The sequence below is a fragment of the Salvia miltiorrhiza genome, chromosome 4, assembly GCF_028751815.1.
Source record: "Salvia miltiorrhiza cultivar Shanhuang (shh) chromosome 4, IMPLAD_Smil_shh, whole genome shotgun sequence".
NCBI lineage: Eukaryota > Viridiplantae > Streptophyta > Magnoliopsida > Lamiales > Lamiaceae > Salvia > Salvia miltiorrhiza.
Window position 1 is genome coordinate 42064821 of NC_080390.1, and position 17866 is coordinate 42082686.

The 17866-nt window shown below is 35.3% G+C and overlaps 2 protein-coding genes across 6 annotated transcripts; one reads left to right on the top strand and one right to left on the bottom strand.

The window, feature by feature from the left end:
* Positions 1-300: 300 nt before the first annotated feature.
* LOC131021776 (alanine--glyoxylate aminotransferase 2 homolog 1, mitochondrial-like) lies at positions 301-3431 on the top strand. Of its 2 annotated transcripts, XM_057951062.1 has the most exons (9): positions 301-694; positions 1076-1306; positions 1527-1697; positions 2060-2203; positions 2269-2448; positions 2544-2769; positions 2841-2954; positions 3038-3124; positions 3234-3431. In XM_057951062.1, exons 1-9 carry the CDS (start codon positions 482-484, stop codon positions 3275-3277), a joined length of 1410 nt encoding a protein of 469 aa, XP_057807045.1. In that variant the 5' UTR covers positions 301-481; the 3' UTR covers positions 3278-3431. The 2 variants fall into 2 exon arrangements, with proteins under 2 accessions (XP_057807045.1, XP_057807044.1); XM_057951061.1 differs by having other exon boundaries at positions 3038-3431.
* A 2246-nt stretch (positions 3432-5677) lies between these two features.
* Positions 5678-9794, bottom strand: LOC131021779 (TGACG-sequence-specific DNA-binding protein TGA-1A-like). Of its 4 annotated transcripts, XM_057951066.1 has the most exons (11): positions 9518-9794; positions 9333-9412; positions 9006-9112; positions 8107-8271; positions 7936-8010; positions 7475-7534; positions 7272-7349; positions 7130-7193; positions 6491-6765; positions 6187-6411; positions 5678-6103 (listed from the first exon to the last, which is right to left on the bottom strand). In XM_057951066.1, exons 4-11 carry the CDS (start codon positions 8263-8265, stop codon positions 5951-5953), a joined length of 1089 nt encoding a protein of 362 aa, XP_057807049.1. In that variant the 5' UTR covers positions 8266-8271; positions 9006-9112; positions 9333-9412; positions 9518-9794; the 3' UTR covers positions 5678-5950. The 4 variants fall into 4 exon arrangements, with proteins under 4 accessions (XP_057807049.1, XP_057807050.1, XP_057807047.1 ...); XM_057951067.1 differs by lacking the exon at positions 9006-9112 and having other exon boundaries at positions 9518-9792; XM_057951064.1 differs by having other exon boundaries at positions 9333-9791.
* Between the last annotated feature and the right edge of the window lie 8072 nt (positions 9795-17866).

Genomic DNA, 17866 nt, shown 5'->3' on the forward strand with positions numbered 1-17866 from the left:
AAATAGTCCTAATAAGGGACGACACAAGTTTTAATAAAAATAGTTATTGTATTGTAAATAGAGAAACAGTCTTATTTTAAAAGTAATATATATAATGATAATTAATTGTATTGTTAGTGGAGAATAAATACCAAATCATGTGATTGATAGTAGTTTCTAAAAATAAAAAAGACTAATTTTTGTAAATATTTTAAAATAACAAAAAAATACTACTTTATTTTTTTTATAGATGAAGAGAGTATAATATTATAAAAAAAATATATTTATTTTTAAATAAATTTTCAAGCCGATTAAATCTATGGGCAAACCCCAGTTGGGAGTGTGGAAGGAATCTTTATGGTTGAGCTGACTGTAATCCACCTCCCTAATCTCCACCTCAGCCTCCCTCATCATTTCCCCAATCCCTATAATTAATTCTTAAACTCTGTCATTCTCAAAAGAACAAAAAAATTCTTACCACTGTGTGTGAATATCATCTTTGATGGGGATGGAAAGGAAGCTTTTTAGTGGGGCACGGCGGTGGCTTTGCACCTCTAATGTGGGACTGCAGCGCAGCTCCTCCGCCGCCTCTCCGCCGCTTCTGCCGCCTTTCGACTACGATCCGAAGCCGTATGATGGCCCTCGGGCTGATGAGGTTATGGAGAAGCGCAAGAGATATTTGGGCCCCTCACTTTTTCACTACTATCACAACCCCGTAAGCCTATTATTCACTCTCATGTTTATTTAGCTGCAGATGACATGAAGCTGTCGAATATTCGATTTTTTTAGCTAGGATTGGAATAAGGATTTTGAGCATTGAAATTGCTATCTGTTTCCTTTCTCTCTTTTTGTTTGTGGCAGCGAAATTGAGATTTCTTGATTGTACCAATATCAATATGGATAGGTTGCGGTTTAAAAGTTGATGTTATTTTTGTGCTGGATTATGAATTTTGACTTCATTTCCCTTTCTCCAGTTTGGCCTAAAGATTTTAAGCATCATCTAGTTCTTTTTGTGTTCTCTGAAATGATATCCTTTGTAAGATTGTTTGTGTAAGTGCAAGATTTGTTATAGTGATGGGTGGTGTTGTATCTTCAGCTGAATATAGTTGAAGGGAAAATGCAGTACTTGTACGATGAAAATGGAAGGCGCTATCTTGATGCATTTGCAGGAATCGTGACCGTCTCTTGTGGCCATTGCCATCCCGACATCCTCAACGCAATCGTGGAACAGAGCAAACTTCTTCAACACACCACCACTATATACCTACACCATGCCATAGCTGATTTTGCGGAGGCTCTAGCATCCAAAATGCCCGGAAATCTGAAGGTAATCCCATCATCTAGGTTTCGCGTTGCACTGCAGAATCACACTCACTTTATACTTGTCGTGGTACAAAGGTGTGTAAATCACTATAGGAGAAGGAATAGCTTTCTCCCTCAATTCTACCACTCTTGTGTGTGGTATGTATCAGTAATCTGTGTTATCCTTGCCATGCTCACTTGTGCCATGCATATGTTTATTGATTGAATTCTTCATCGTATTGCAGGTTGTGTATTTTGTAAATTCAGGGACTGAAGCCAACGAGCTTGCTATGTTGATGGCTCGACTGTACAGCAGAAACCTTGGCATGATTGCTTTGAGGAATGCATATCATGGTGGAAGTTCTAATACAATAGGATTGACAGCTCTCAACACATGGAAGTACCCCATTCCTCAGGTTTGTCCTCCATTCCAGCTAACTCTCTATTGTCACTGCGCCCGTTATACATCTTAATACTTTTCCTATGTTTCATTACAAATTAGGGCCCTTTATTGGCTAATAGGCTATCTATCCATCAATGCAGTTAACTGATGTCTTGTTGTGTAATCGAATTCTATTAAATATGCTACGCTTGTAAAATCCAATCTGTATTTCATAACTTAAGCAGTTATGCACCTTGAGGACTTTTTGGCTGTTCAAAAGCCAGTGCTGGAAAAGTGCTCATATATGCATCCTTCTTTGCCTCTCTATCATAATACATTATACATTACATTAGTTGTCTGGATTAATGAAATTCATTGTTTTGACAAACTTGGTAGGGTGAGATTCATCATGTTCTGAACCCAAATCCATATCGCGGAATTTTTGGCCCTGATGCCAAGCGCTATGCTGAAGATGTACAGGACCACATTGATCACGGAACATCAGGAAAAGTCGCTGGGTTCATTGCAGAGACAATTCAGGTTTGTTACTTAGCATCAACCCTGCTTTAGAGCCTCGATTCTAACTAGTTAGTTGCTGATAACAGGGAGTTGGTGGAGCAGTCGAGTTAGCCCCTGGATACTTGAAATTGGTTTATGACATTGTTCGTAAAGCTGGTGGCGTATGCATTGCGGATGAGGTGCAAACTGGCTTTGGTCGGACAGGAAGCCATTATTGGGGTTTTGAGACGCAGGGAGTCGTTCCTGATATAGTTACAATGGCTAAGGTCTCTGTAACTCGAAACAACCTCATCTCTAGTTTCATTGTAGCTCCTTTTTATTCGACTGACTATTGCAATTTGAAAAAAAATAAAAAATGCAGGGTATAGGTAATGGTTTGCCACTTGGAGCAGTGGTAACAACACCCGAAATAGCCAGTGTATTGTCTCAGAAAATACAGTTTAATACATTTGGGGGCAACCCGGTCTGCTCGGCTGGTGGACTTGCAGTGCTTCGAGTTCTTGAAAAGGAGAAACGGCAGCAGCATTGCGCGGAGGTTGGGTCTCACATGATCGGGCGCCTTAGAGATCTTCAAAAAAAGCATGACAGTAAGTTTCCGCACTCTTTGGTAAGATTTCCCATGTGCTGGCATGCCATATCAGTGATGCTGTTTTTGTAGTAATTGGGGACGTGAGAGGGAGCGGCTTAATGGTAGGGATAGAACTCGTGACTGACCGGAAACAGAAGACACCCGCCAAGGCAGAGACTGCAGTTCTATTTGAAAGCCTCAGAGGTTGGTAACAATAAAGTTGATAGATATGAAGCCATGAGTTAGGTTATTCGTGGAAATGAAACGAGTTTTTTTGGTGGTTGTAGAACTCGGCGTGTTGGTCGGGAAAGGCGGGCTTCATGGGAATGTTTTCAGAATAAAACCACCAATGTGTTTTGGCAAAGATGATGCAGGTTGGCTACACTTCCTCTCTTTATTTATCCTTTCTTTCTCTCTCTCTCTCTCTCTCTCTCTCCCTCTCTCTCTCTCTATTTATTTGAGTTGCTCGACTACTTGATGCAGATTTTCTGGTTGATGCACTGGACTATGCCATGTCCAAGCTCTGAAACTACCATCTCACTTTTCTGAAAAATATGCTTCTTGGGCATCAAGTGCATATAGATATTAGTTGTTTGTGATTGGTTGAAGCTGTTTGAATTTTTTATCAGATAAGATATGTACGAATGTTGTCTTTTAGTAATTCATTCAACTTATGCTCAACTTTCTATAATCACAAAAACAAAAACAAACAGATACAGTTTTGAATCTTTTGATTCAACTTCATCTTAACTTTATTTTGTAGAGTCTATATCATTTAAACTAAGGTTCAGCAAATAAGATAAGACCGAAGACCAACAAATAGTATCAAAAATTTAAAATCATCTAGTTAACCAAAATGATTGGTTTAATTTTCTAATACTAAAAAACTCAAGGTTTTGGTTAAGTTTTTTGTTATGAATAAAAATTGGCGGTTAATTGATCTTACCAATGCTTATAAAAAATTATATACTACTACTGTATTTACTAGGTTCATTTCACTGGTGTTATGCATCAAAGTATTATCCTTTTCACTTAAGAGTATCTCCAATGGGGCTCTATAAGGTGATCTGCATCTTAGAGTCCTCCTTTTTAGTGCATTAGCTCTATAAGGAGCTCTATAATCCTTATTTCTATTTTATCTCATATATATTTTTTAATTTTAAAATTCAATATTTCATTAAAATAAAATTTAAACATTACATTGATTAAAATAAAAATTACAATAATTTAAATAATTAAAATTCGAGGTTACATTAATAAAAAAAATACAATAATTTAAATTTAGACTACATCAATCCTCTTCGCTTGAGTACTTCTTCGAGCATGCTCTTTTGCAATGTCAAATGTGTTGCCGACATATTCGAAGTGTCCGTATGGAGGATTTTGTAATCGAGTGCTTCCCTTTTCACATCGGCAGATTAAATTTTTGCTTCGACGAGAGAATTGGTTTAAGTGCTAAATACCTCGATTTTTTTGGCGACGCGTTCTATTGCTTTGTAGTATTGAACATTATCTGTTGATGACTCAACTTTCTTCCCCTTGCCCTTGTCGCGTTTTGCCACTTTCTGACCTTGGGGCCTCGTTGTGATACTTGGCTCAGAAGATGTTGTCGTGGCCCGCCCTTCCGAGCCCTTCTACTTCTTTGACGAGTGCACATCTTCCCCTGGGACGCGAATCGCTGATATTCGATCAAAATCATCGAAGTTTTGAAATGCTTAAATCTCATTGAATTGTTGGCCTCGTAGATCTCCTGCACATGTTCAGTGATTTGCTCATCACTCATTCCACTAGCCCAATTGGCTTTACATTTCTCGTAGATTGCCTCCCACACCTAGACGTCCTTTTGGACGTGTTGAAAGTTAAATTTGATCTGCTTGTTGTCACGAGCAGGAGTCCCCCTCTGATCATCGTTGTATCTCCGGGTGTTATATCCCCAATATTGGGTTGCATTTTGGTCCGTTCTCGTAATTGGGTTGTGGATAGCCTCCGCCCACAACATACAAATGAGCTCCTTCTTCGCCGAGGTGTACCCGTTGCAGGGTTTCGACGTCTTTAGCTTCAGCACTTTGACGATGTCGTCTTCAACGGCACGAGTTGGGATCGTCGTGGTTGGAAGAGAGCCCGGGGAGAAGATATTCGAGGCTTGCGAGAAAGACGCGAACTTCATCATCGAGGGTAGAACTAGGAAACCCCGTAGAAGGAGGAACACCCGAGCCTTGAGCTATATTTTTCATTTAGTCGTTGAATTGGCCTTCTATTTATTGTAGTAAATTTGAGAGAACAAGAGAGAATTGTTGTGTTGAATGTAAAAAATGAATTGGAGAAATGATATTTATAGAGGATGAAAGGAATAAAAATAATTTAAATAAAAGAACCGTTTGCTCAAACGATCGAAATTTTAAAAAAATAAGAAAAATGCATCAAACAGTCAAGATTTCAAATTTTCAATTTTCTTTCTTTTAAGGGGACATGTGTAAAACAAGCGCCACACCCTCCCCAAAGCACCGGCACACCCCATTGTCCCGCGTCGATCCACGGGGTGCGCCAGCGTGCCGCACCAGTGCGGCTCCGCTTCCCCCCACTGGATGTGCTCTAAAAGAGACGAAGGAGATAACTATATGATCCATGCTTCTCTAAATTGTATGCTTTGTATTTATATCTTAAGATATGAAATTTTTCGTGCTTAAACTTACAAAAATTGTTAACTTTTTCTAATTAGGCCATTCGAATTTTAGGTTGATAACTAACTTTTAATTTTTAGCGGTTAATTTAACCTACTAATCGGTTTTTTGTATGACAAATGTCCACTTAATCGAAACTGTGGTCTCTAATGTATTTTCAGCAGGAGAAATAGTGTAGTCACATTCTGTTGAGCATCAAAGAGTAAGAATTTACAAACAGCAACGAAAATGGAAACAAAAAGAAAATGCAAAATGAAGCTGTTTTATTTTACACACTAAAGACGTTGAAAATATAAGGAGACAGCCATACATGCCTGAAAATTTACATTACTGAATCTAGACATAAATATAGCTTGTAATGATAAGAAAAGAAAAGAAAATGTATCCACACATGCACTTCCTCCTGATAAATCAGCTAATTATATTTACAAATCTTCAATCACAGGAAGCAGATCAAAAATGTGCAAACAGACATTATGGTAGCTAACTAAGGCGATGAAGAAAGACGAGAGAGGAGAGCTAGGAGGATTGACGAGGCCGTGACGACCAAAGGGAACTCAATGCTCGGAGACGTTGAAAGTACTCACCCAAAGCAAGAAGCCCTCGAGCTGCCTGCCGGGTGGTGAGGATCCGCGAAATCTGCTGCAGAGTTTCTTGCCTCAGATGGTCTGCCTGTTTCCATCATCAACAACTCAAATATGAATCTTTCATCAAGCTAGGTTTGAAATCGACAAGGAGTCAGTCCTACACATTACCTGACCGACGAACCTCACCAGATCATCCAACTTCTCGATGGCAGCACCAACCTGTGGGAGATAGTTCCCTTCACCGAGTTGTTTGGCTATGGCCTCCCCGAGAATTTGGTGGAGTCTCTCCATCCCCTGTGATAACGCGTCTTCTGCTTGCTGACACGATTGTGTGAGATTGCCAAGATCCAAACGTTGTTGTTCTGACAATGGCTCCAGATGTGGTAAGAGAACCTGTTGCAGTTGCATGCCAAACGTATTGTACCTCAAAAACGGAATATCATACAAATGAAATCTCTCGAATTTGGATTACCTTTAGAAGTTCTGAAGGCCGAAAACCGCCAATCCAGAAGAAAAAACGCTCAGCCGAAGTTTTCCACATGCCAGACATCAGAAAGAATACATCTGTCTTTGCAGCTATAGCTTTCATTGTGAAAAGATCAAAATAATGTGCAAGTCCACCATCAACGAATATTCGCAGTTCCACATCTCCCGTTTCTGATGAATGCAAAGCATTCCTCAGATCAGATAATTGTCTATCTTGTTCTTCCACCCAGTGTCCGTACTCCAGTTCAAATGTAGCAATACCTGTGATGAAGCTTATTATTAACACAAAAATCAAAACAAAATAAAAGCGAAGAACTTATAACAGGCAAATATTTGTGGCAATCAGTCTTCAAATCGTGTCTTTTTGTTCATTTAGTGTAATGGATTGATCAAGCATAAATTGATTATGATCTCCATAGTAAGTTTGAAACAAGCAAATTGTTTAAGCAAACTGGTAATTTACATCACAGTAACTGCACTATAAGTGGTGCAGTTTGTTATCTAACTTTGCACCTCGGTCTTATATTGAAGATAATTCGGAAAATAAGAACTGCACAATCTTAATAAGTTTTCTATAATGAGTAGATGTTTGAAAGATCGATCAATCGCATATGACTATACGAACCTGGGTTCATACTCCCAGCATAACCTAGTGGACTAGCATCTAAAGCGCTTCCAGAGTACAAACCCTGCAGCAGTAAGTACCTTCTATTATGAGTTTGTTTGGAAAATTATGAAGTAAATAATGGTACTGATTTTCTGTTTACCTGTTGCCGAGCACGGCCGAGCTCTTGCTCTAACTGAATAAGCCTTAGTTTACTGCTTTCTAATTGCTGAACATAGGCCTGCAACAAAAGTTTAGGTTAGCTCCAAAATCAAGATATAACAATGCACAGACACGACTTTTAGATATATTAACAGTTTTTCTAGATGTGATATAAGAGTAATATGTTCCATAGACTCATCATACCTTTTTCCTTAGACGACTTTTACGAGCAGCCTCACGGTTCTGTGCTAGACGCCTTAAAACCTACAATGTACGCTCCAGTTTGTCATCACCATATAGAACATTTAACGGTTCCAATATTAGCTGAAAGAAATGAGGAATAGAGATATCGAGATTCTGGAACGGGAGATGCACAAGAAAACTGTCATTTATCAAAGACATGTATAATATCCACATTGACAAATTAACATCGACAATTTCGTTCATTTGCAATCCACTATAGCCATGAGCTACTACAGACCATCATAAAAATCTTCTTGCACGACTGTACAGTACATCAATGTGATACACACTAACGGAGCAACATAAGATATCATATACGACAATCAATGCCAGCAACACATCTAAGTTCTTTTGTTGATCAATACATTTGTGTAGAGTTGAAGACATTGTTAACCAAACGAACGAGGCCAACAGAAATTTACCTTATCAGGTGGTTTACTTGCTTCTTGGTCGTATTTATTTGAAGGTCCAACAGTTCCATGTGAAGTATCCTCTGACTAGAGGCATACAAAAACAAGTCAACAATAAGATGGACGGAAATAACTCCAGAAAACGAGTTTATAGACACGATTTAAAATATCTGATAATTTTACCTGATTATCTAGTTTAGGGTCAACCTCCAGAATCATCGGTGGAGATGCATCCAGACAATTGTTACCTTTGAAATCTCCCCACATGCCCATCTGATGGATCGGCTCATATATGCCCATCCGTCTTGAGGGAACAAATTGTGTGGATGTGGAATTCATCATTGTTGGCTGTTTAATGGAACCAAGAAACAGAACAGAATCAACCACTCAAGTCCAATATTAGATGTCTGTTTCGTTTGATTAGTCCATGAACTATTATGATTCATGCAGGAAGCTATCAAAGACTTCTCAAACAGAATTGAGAGATTAAATAATGAATTGAACAGCACAAAAGAATGGAACTTTCTCATCAGCACAAAACATGTAGTCAAGCATTCACATTCAGTACATTATGAGGGCAGAAATCCCTGGCTTCACAAGAACACCGATGAAGATTACTCCATAATTGAGTGTTAGAATAAATTTACATAGTCAGGGTGGTAAAATCATACCCTAAGTTCAAGTAAAGAGGTTAATCTACAGTGGAATAGCACATGTAACTACTTCATCAAAATGTACAAGGTAGAAATTAAACTCAGATATCAAATATCTAATCTATTCCAAGTCAAATGATCTCAACAATCTCATTCACAAAATCACAAACAGCATCTGATCCAGACTTTTTATAGAACTCGATAATTTAAATTCAACTTCTGCTGGTTAAATTCAGCATCTAAATTTCCAGCCAATGCTAAAGATACCCTCAAAATTGATGGCTAAGAATTCATGTCCAAATTAAATCAAACATCAAGGCAAGAAGAGCAATAGAATTTTCTATAACTACAAAGCTCAATATATAAAAACCAGATAACAAACACAAAACATGCATAAACCAAACAAGCAAAACACACACAGAAGCATACTTGTATTAGCGTCTGTGTGCAGGTCAAAACGAGCTATTCAACATCAAATTTCGTCAACGATAGGAGAAATTCTCGATCTTGATTAAAACCATAGCTTAAAATCCTCTCTATCGTGAGAAAAAAAGAATCAAATAAATCAAGAATAGAAAGGATCTTATCAGAGAATGTAAACTTGAAAAAGGAGAACAAATATCAAGAATCTGGTATTGAAAGCTGCAAGCAATACGATAAACTAATAACAGGTTCCAGACTATATTCCTCCCAGCCCATTTATCAAATTTTATATTCTTGAAAATGCAAGAAATTAATAAATAAAAAAAGACTGACCTTTTATTGGAGAGGAGAAAGAGCCCCACTATCAGAATAAGCTTCTGCTCAACAAGCAGCAGTTGAGCTCTCTTCAAGAACTAAAGCAAGTAAAACTAAATCAAGACTCCATTTTTTTCCATGCTGAAGGAGGAGCAGAAAAAGAAAGAAAGAAGCGAATATGAATATGATTGTGAACGCAATACCTTCTCTTTTTTTTTTCAAATTATATTTATATTTAAATGGGAAATAAACTATTCTATTAGAAGAAAAAGACTTATGACAATACTGGCATATAGAGTATATTATTATATGTCCAAGTGTGAGTGTGGGGGAGACAATGTGAAAGGATATTATACTAATTTGTAGTTAGTGTGTGTTGTGTGTATGTGTGTTTATCGTGAGCTACAGTGAGATGAATGAAAGGAGAGTTGGAGAATGAAAATTTAATTGGTGTGATTTCCACTAAGAATGAAACAAGCAAGCAAGCAAGCAACAGTGTGTGTATTTGTAGTGTTATGCTTACACTTTGAATATGCGCACCAGGTCACCCTCACTAGCCTATGCTTACTCGCCCCTTGACCTCATCCCTACCCCACCACCTACAACAAATTATTAATTAATTTTATTTAAAATAACTGAATACTCCCGGGATTTTTGTTGAGTTTTGGAGTTATTTCAAGCTAATTAAGGCCTATCTTGTCTTTTTCTATCATAAAAGAAAAGTTTTCAAGGTATTGAATTTATTTACTAGTTAAGATGAAATATTCGATTATAAAGAGAATAGTTCAATTTTATTTTTCTTTTTCGCCATTGGACGGTTAATAATAAATAATGGAAACTATGATATTGTTAAGTAGATATATGTAATTAAATATTCATGCAACGTTTTATCGAAATGAAGCATAATTTATAAGAATTAATGTTTTCATACTAAAATAAGAAATTCAATTTTAAATAATAAAAGCAAGTCAGCTAAAGTGATCAAGTAGATAGAAGCAAATCTAAGCATCAGAAAATTAATAAACAATAATAATGATATTTTGGCATTTCTTGAAAATCTAATGGTTTAGTAAGAAAAAGGATATGTTGTGAAGGAGAGTGCATAGCACCGCCCGCAGAAGAGCGTGTACCAATTCTTGATTTTTAAATGATTGGTGTCCTTTTAGCGCGAAGTGAAGTGACGGAAGCAAATTGTTGCCGGGGCGTGTCGTCACGCTCCTTCTTACATCAAAAATACATGAAAACCCTAATTTCGCTCTTCGCTTTATACTAAATTTAATTGATTCACTCTCTCAGAAAATAATATTCATTATTCACAACTCTATTTTTTATAATTAAATATCCACTAATAAATAATTCAGTCAACTTGCAATAAATTGAGCATAATTTTAATTTTTTTTGAGTTGGTTTAACTTATAACATGTTCATAAAAGAGTTATGTAAGTTCCGTAGAAGAATGATCTCGGAAAAAGCTCATCTACATTAAAAAGCACATTCTATCCAATAAATTAGCCTTTATAATTATTTTCCAGAGAAACGAATTTATTATTTAGTATGGCAATAATGAATGAGGTTTCTTTGAAGTTTGGCAACATCTTTAATTCCCAGCCTAACCTCAACTTTTGACCTAATGACCCTTCAAATCCTTTAGAGACATTAGTAAACTCAAGTCTATCTTGTTGCCACCACGTCTTCGCTTTATTTTTTATCATATAATACTGCAATATTGGTTCCTTATCCTATTCACTCCACAAATCATTCTGAAGTTATTGTTTAATTTATCGTAACAATTATATTTCAACATTTTCCAATCAATGGTGAAAATGTATCTCTCCGCTCAATCTTGATAACTAAAATCAACTACCTAATGTAAGCCATAATTAATCTACCATACATCTAACTTTCCTTCGTTCAAATTCTAACCAATTACATAATTATAAGTGTAAAGAATTTATGTATAGAACAATAAAAATGTCGATTTCTTCAATTCATGCACCCTTGCTATTGGTAAATTGGTAATACATATATAATACATTCTATGACTTGAATACACATCTCGTGCACTCGTAGTTCATACTTAGTTAATTGGGTTTAATTATATATATAGAGTTCGAAATAGGATTTAGTACTTCACATTTAGGATTAGTAAATTACAATTAGATTTTAGTGATCCATAATTATCAAATAATTAGAGTGGTGACACCATGCGGCCGTATGAACAAGGGTGCGGCTTATTTAGACGGTGTTTGGCTGAGCTTATAAGCTCTTTAAAACAACTTATAAGTTGTTTAGGAGCTTATAAGCTCATTCAAAGTGTTTTATAAAATAAGTTCCTAAAGAGCTTATAAGCTGTAAAATTAAGCTCTAAGAGTTTATAAGCTCCCCAAAAAATAAGTTCTTATACTCCAACTTATTTTCTCATTTTCTTACAAGCAACAACTATTTTACAAAAATAATGATTTTTTATTTTCATTATATATCATTCTAATTTCATTTATTTTCAATTTTCTCTCTCAAACAAAAATTTTCTCTCTCTAACTAAAAATTCTCTTTCTAGCTTATAAGATATCTAAACACTTTGACAACTTATAAGGTCTTAAGAAAGTACATCTTATAAGTTATTGAAATACTCCCTCCGTCCATGAAAGAACTTCCTAGGAGGGAGTGGCACGAATTTTAAGAAAAAATATTGTTGAGTGTATTGAGAGTGGATAGAAAGTAGTTGAGTGTATTGGGAGTGGTGAAAATGTGTTATAATTAATATTGAGAGTTGTGAAAAGTGAAAAGTAAGAGGATTATAAGTGGTGGGGTATAGTCCAAAAATAGGTAGGAAGTTCTTTTGTGGACGTCCCAAAAAGGAAAGATAGAAGTTCTTTCGTAGACGGAGGGAGTATCTTATAAGATCCAATAGATTGAGCTTAGCCAAACACCCTCTTAGAAATACTAACCAACTTCACGTAGGAAACAATATATAATTTCTTGGTTTCTCTTTACTATTTTAATAGGAATCACATCGATCAAGCCACATGCTAAACATATAGAATCGTGAATGATCTTAATTAGAGTATGATTAGTTGGAGAACTTATTGTGAATATATGATCTTAATTAGAGTATGATTAGGTAGCTAACTAACTAATTAATAATGCGGGCGATAAGGTAAACTTTGTGCATGCACATACGCACATGCCAAACAATGTGATGGAACAAATGCTTTTTCTAGGTAAAAAAGTCATTTATATATATACCTCAAAAAGCAAATTTGGGTATTTTAAGTCAACCTCATATGTATAGGTGTCGGTCTACTACTGCACTCAATGATGTCTTTGCTTTCATACCTTGCATGGAAAATAATTAAATCAGAGATACTACAAGTCAAAAGTGGAAAGCTTTCCGAATGAAAGAGGACTCACAAATTTGTCTTCACTGTTAATTTACTGTTTACCATGCATACGAGTACTTCATATAGGAGTGCTTTTTACACACACGTGGTAAATTATCCAACTTGGTATTTCAAAAATTACAAAAACAAACTTTGAGATTTTGGCAATATGAAATTTCAGATTAGTTGGCGGTAAATATTTTAAATTAATTCGTGCGTTTTATCTAACTTTTGAAACATTATAATGTCAGTACTTGCAATTTCTGTGTAAGATTAGTGGATTATTGAAATACATCAGATATTGTGAAGGGTCTTTGAGGTATAAGGAAGAGATATCTATACTATATTAAAAAAGCAGTTTCCAATTGGAAATCAATTTCAAAATTGAATGGCAATTTTGTAGTTATAATAAAATTGAAGGTTTATGTTTTAACTATATCATTCTTTTTATTTTCCATTTTTTTAACTTCTGATTTGTTGTTTTAATTTATTTTCAAAATTGTGAAATTCGATTAATTATAAAATATTCAATATGCATATCAAATTAAAGATCACGATAAGAGCTTGAATTTGATATATTTTATGTAAATATTTGATTTAAAATATACAAATAAAATTTGTTTAAATATTAAAATCTTATAAATTTCTCTCTCATCTCTCATGTTTTTTTTAAAAAAATATTTTTAATTCTTTTTTATTAGTATTTTTTATTGTTTAACTTTTTTTTCTTTTCATAATATCAAATTTTATAATTGTAAATTATTTTATTTTTTTATTTTTTAATATTAAATTCAAATATATTTAGTTAAATTTAAATCTATACTATATTAAAAAGGGAGTTTTCAATTTGAAATTGATTTAGATGGCAATTTTGTAAATTATGAAGAAATTATAGTTATAATTTATGTAAAATTCAAATAACTACATTACAATTTATTATTAATATCATTCATTAATTATTAATTATGTAAACAAATAACCGTTCATTAGTGGCCACAAACCGTTGATTTTTTTATAGGTGACTATAAGTTAGTATGTGCTAAGCCTTCATTTTACATATTTCCATGTATTTTATAATAAGCCAAAAATTATAAAATTAAAGATTGGTAAATTTTTAATAGATTTAATAAGTTGATTGGCATATATATATATATTTTCTATCAACATTTAAAAATTTTATAATTTTAGATTTTTTACACGATTACACATTTATACTATTCATATAATTTTAAGTTCCTTACACACACTCTTCATATAATTTTATATAAATATAATTTAAAATTTTAAAAACATAAAATATTTTTCGTGCATCGCACGAATGGCAAATCTAGTATATATATATATATATATATATATATATATATATATCTCGTTTGATTGACATAATAAAAAATTCAAATGGGTTTTTCGGGCAGCACCTTTTTCGATTCCTTGAAAAATTAATAATTTTATGCCTAAAGGAGGGTGGTATAATTTTATACCACCTTATGTGAAGCGGATATATATATATATATATATATATATATATATATATATATATATATATATATATATATATATAGGGGAAGACTAAAATAAAAACGCTTCTTAAAATATAAATTAGGAACCATTTTCAGCCCTTAGATCATCAAGATCTACGGTTGATTCCTCACCTCGTTGGATAAATTCATGGTCCTGAGTTCGAATCCCAAAGGTAGCAAAAAAATATTTTTCGCAATTCATACCTTTATACAGTTTATTCATGCGTGTTATACATAAAATTCATGCATTTTTGCTGGTTCGTAATTCTTAAAATAAGGGTGGTCTATTGAATAACCGTCCCCTATATATATATATATATATATATATATATAGGGAATATATATATATATATATATATATATATATATAAGGGGTGCTCTCACCACCCCTTAAAATAAAAAATAAGATTTAGGAAAAATGTATGAATTTTATGTAGAACACGTATGAATTCGCTGTATAAAGGTATGAATTGCGAAAAATAAATTTTTGCTACCTTTGGGATTCGAACTCATCAGGACCATGAATTTATCCAACATGATGATGAATCAACCGTAGATCTTGATGATCCAAGGGCTGAAAATGATTCTTATTTTATATCTTAAGAATTAAGTGTACTTATTTTAGCCCTCCCATATATATATATATATATATATATATATATATATAGAGAGAGAGAGAGAGAGAGAGAGGTTCAAATAAGAACCATTAAATAAAATTAGAACAGAGAACTATTTTAAGCCATTCGATCATCAAGATCTACGGTGGATGCATCATCTTGGTGGATGAATGCAGATCCTGGGTTCGAATCCTGAAGGGAACAAAAAATTTATTATTTTCGGATGCATTAAATTTAATAGCGAATGCATTAATTTATATAGTAGATGCATTGATTTTAATGGTTCTTATGTTCTCACGATAAGTGTGGTTCTCACTAATGGTTGAAAATGGTTCTCCGTTCTTCTTTTATTTAGTGGTTCTTTCTTGAACCTCTCCATATATATATATATATATATAATGCATTTGCTGTTAAAATTAATGCATTCAAAAAAATAAAAAAAATTGCTCCCTTCAGGATTCGACCCAGGATCTGCATTCATCCAACAAGATGATGCATCCACCGTAGATCTTGATGATCGAATGGTTGAAAATGGTTCTCCGTTCTTCTTTTATTTAGTGGTTCTTTCTTGAACCTCTCCACATATATATATATTTATAGGGAAGAGTTCAACAAGAACATAAATATTTGCAAAGTCTAGAGTCATAATCTCGTTCGTTAGATCAATTTTAATCAAGGGCTGAGATTAAAAGCTAATATTAGTATCCCTTAAATTACTCACATCCCTCTCTCCTCTCTCCTCTCTCTCTTCCGTCACTTTTTCCCTCTCTCCTCTCTCCTCTCTCATCTCTCATCTCTCTCTCACCCGTCTCTTTTTCCCTCTCTCTCTCTCGTCTCTCACACAGAACACAGACACACTGAACCCACGCAGCGGCAGGCAAGCCCACCGCCGCCGGCGCCGTCTCTTCCAACGCGTTCCGACCTCAGCGTGGCGCCGCCTCTTCGGCCGCCGCCTCCCTCCGTCATCTCTCTGTTCTCCACGCCACCACCGCCGCCTCCCTCCGTCATCTGTCAAGTTCAGCAATCGGAAGCCGCATCTTCGACCGCCGCCCCCCTCCGTCCGATCTATGTTCTTCACACCACCACCGCTGCCTTCGAACGCCCTCAAGTTCAGAGCCACCGCCCCCCAAGTTCAGCAATCGGAAGCCGCCTCTTCGACTGCCGCCTCCCTCCGTCCGATCTATGTTCTTCACACCACCACCGCCGCCCAAGTTCAGCAATCGGAAGCCGCCTCTTCGAACGCCCTCAAGTTCAGCCACCGCCGCCCAAGTTCAGCCACCGCCGCCCTCAAGTTCAGCCACCACCGCCGCCTTCGAACGCCCCAAGTTCAACCCACAAGTTCAGATCCACCGCCGCCCTCAAGTTCAGAGCCACTGCCGCCTTCGAACCCCATCAAGTTCAGCCACCGCCGCCCAAGTTCAGCCACCACCGCATTCGAACGCCCTCAAGTTCAGCCACCGCCGCCGCCTTCGAACGCCCTCAAGTTCAGCCACCACCGCCGCCTTCTGAACTCCGGCCGCCACCCCCTTCTTCGTGCATTGAACATTCGCCGGAGAAGAGGAAGGGGGCGGCAGATTTTGTAAATAATTTTATTGAACTTATACGTATAATTCTGTGAACTTTTGAATTTGTGGTATTGAACTTCTGAACTTGTGTTGAACTTGAGAGAGAGGAGAGAGGGGACGAGAGAGAGAGAGAGAGAGAGAGAGAGAGAGAGAGAGAGAGAGAGGAGAGAGGTGAGGGGTGATGGGAGATAGAGAGAGGAGAGAGGAGAGAGAAAGGAGTAAATTAAGGGATATTATGAATCTTACCAATTTTAATTATATTAACTTCTAATCTTAGCCTTTGATCAAGATTGATCTGACGAACCAAATTGCGACTCCATTCTCCATCTAATATTGTGTTCTCGTAGAATGCAATCAATTTTAATTATATTAACTTTTAATGCATTCTCCATCTAGAATAAAAACACTCTTAAGTGTATAAAATATAAATGATTTTCAGCCCTTAGATCATCAAGATCTACGGTTGATTCGTAACCCTGTTGGATGAATTTGTGGTCCTGAGTTCGAATCCCAAAGGTAGCAAAAAATTATTTTTCACAATTCGTAACCATGTTTGGTGAATTCGTAACCCTGTTGGATAAAATTCGTACATTAATAAACGTTTATATTTATATTTTAAGAAGTGTTTTTACCGTAGCCCTCCCATATATATATATATATATATATATATATATTATCGTTCAAACCAAAAAACAAGATACTCCACTTTAAGTAATAAACTTATATCTCGTTATATTATCCCTCCATTTAGAGGGATAAAAAGCAAACACACTCTTAGATTAATTTGTATATTGCTTTTAAACTAAATCACTACTGTGGTTTTTCGAACTTTCTAATCTTTAGTTTCAGCAATGATTTATTAAACTACTTAGAGCATCCACAGCAGATTTCTCAAAATTTTACTCCTAAAAATACTCCTATAGTCTTCCCTAAATTATTTTTAACCCCTATTTTACAATTGCACATAACAACTCTCTTATTTTTCATTATCTATTTTATAAATTTAGAATTAGATTTAAGGGGGTGTAAATTTAAGATTAGATTTGAGGGGGTGTAATTTTTTTTTTGGGCCCAACTTAATATAGGTGATCTGTTGGATGATCATTTTATCTCACTTTTTATTATTTTAGCTCAAATTTAAAGTTAGAATTACTTTTAAGAGATCTATTGTGAATGGTCTTATAATATACTACTTATATACATTACATATATAGGTTAGAATTTCTTAGAACTACTTTGGAATCTACAAGATTCATTTAATTTTATTTATTTTCAGAGATTTTACGAGATCGATCCCTAATCTCCTTGACCACAACATTCCAATCGGCGACCAACTACATGCATGCATGTTGCAACGAGTTTGTAATTTGTAAATTAGCCCACTAGTACACATTCTTTTCAAGCAGATAAATTACTATATTATAATATTATACATTTGAAAATTTAACATTGCATATTCATTCTCATTTG

Coding starts and splice junctions, on each gene's coding strand:
- LOC131021776 (XM_057951061.1), top strand. CDS start 482: ATGGGGATGGAAAGGAAGCTTTTTAGTGGGGCACGGCGGTGGCTTTGC. Junction 1,698..2,059: donor GGAAGTACCCCATTCCTCAG/GTTTGTCCTCCA, acceptor CAAACTTGGTAG/GGTGAGATTCATCATGTTCT. Junction 2,449..2,543: donor ATATAGTTACAATGGCTAAG/GTCTCTGTAACT, acceptor TAAAAAATGCAG/GGTATAGGTAATGGTTTGCC.
- LOC131021779 (XM_057951066.1), bottom strand. CDS start 8,265: ATGATGAATTCCACATCCACACAATTTGTTCCCTCAAGACGGATGGGC. Junction 6,412..6,490: donor GGCCTTCAGAACTTCTAAAG/GTAATCCAAATT, acceptor CAACTGCAACAG/GTTCTCTTACCACATCTGGA. Junction 6,104..6,186: donor TGGTGAGGTTCGTCGGTCAG/GTAATGTGTAGG, acceptor TGATGGAAACAG/GCAGACCATCTGAGGCAAGA.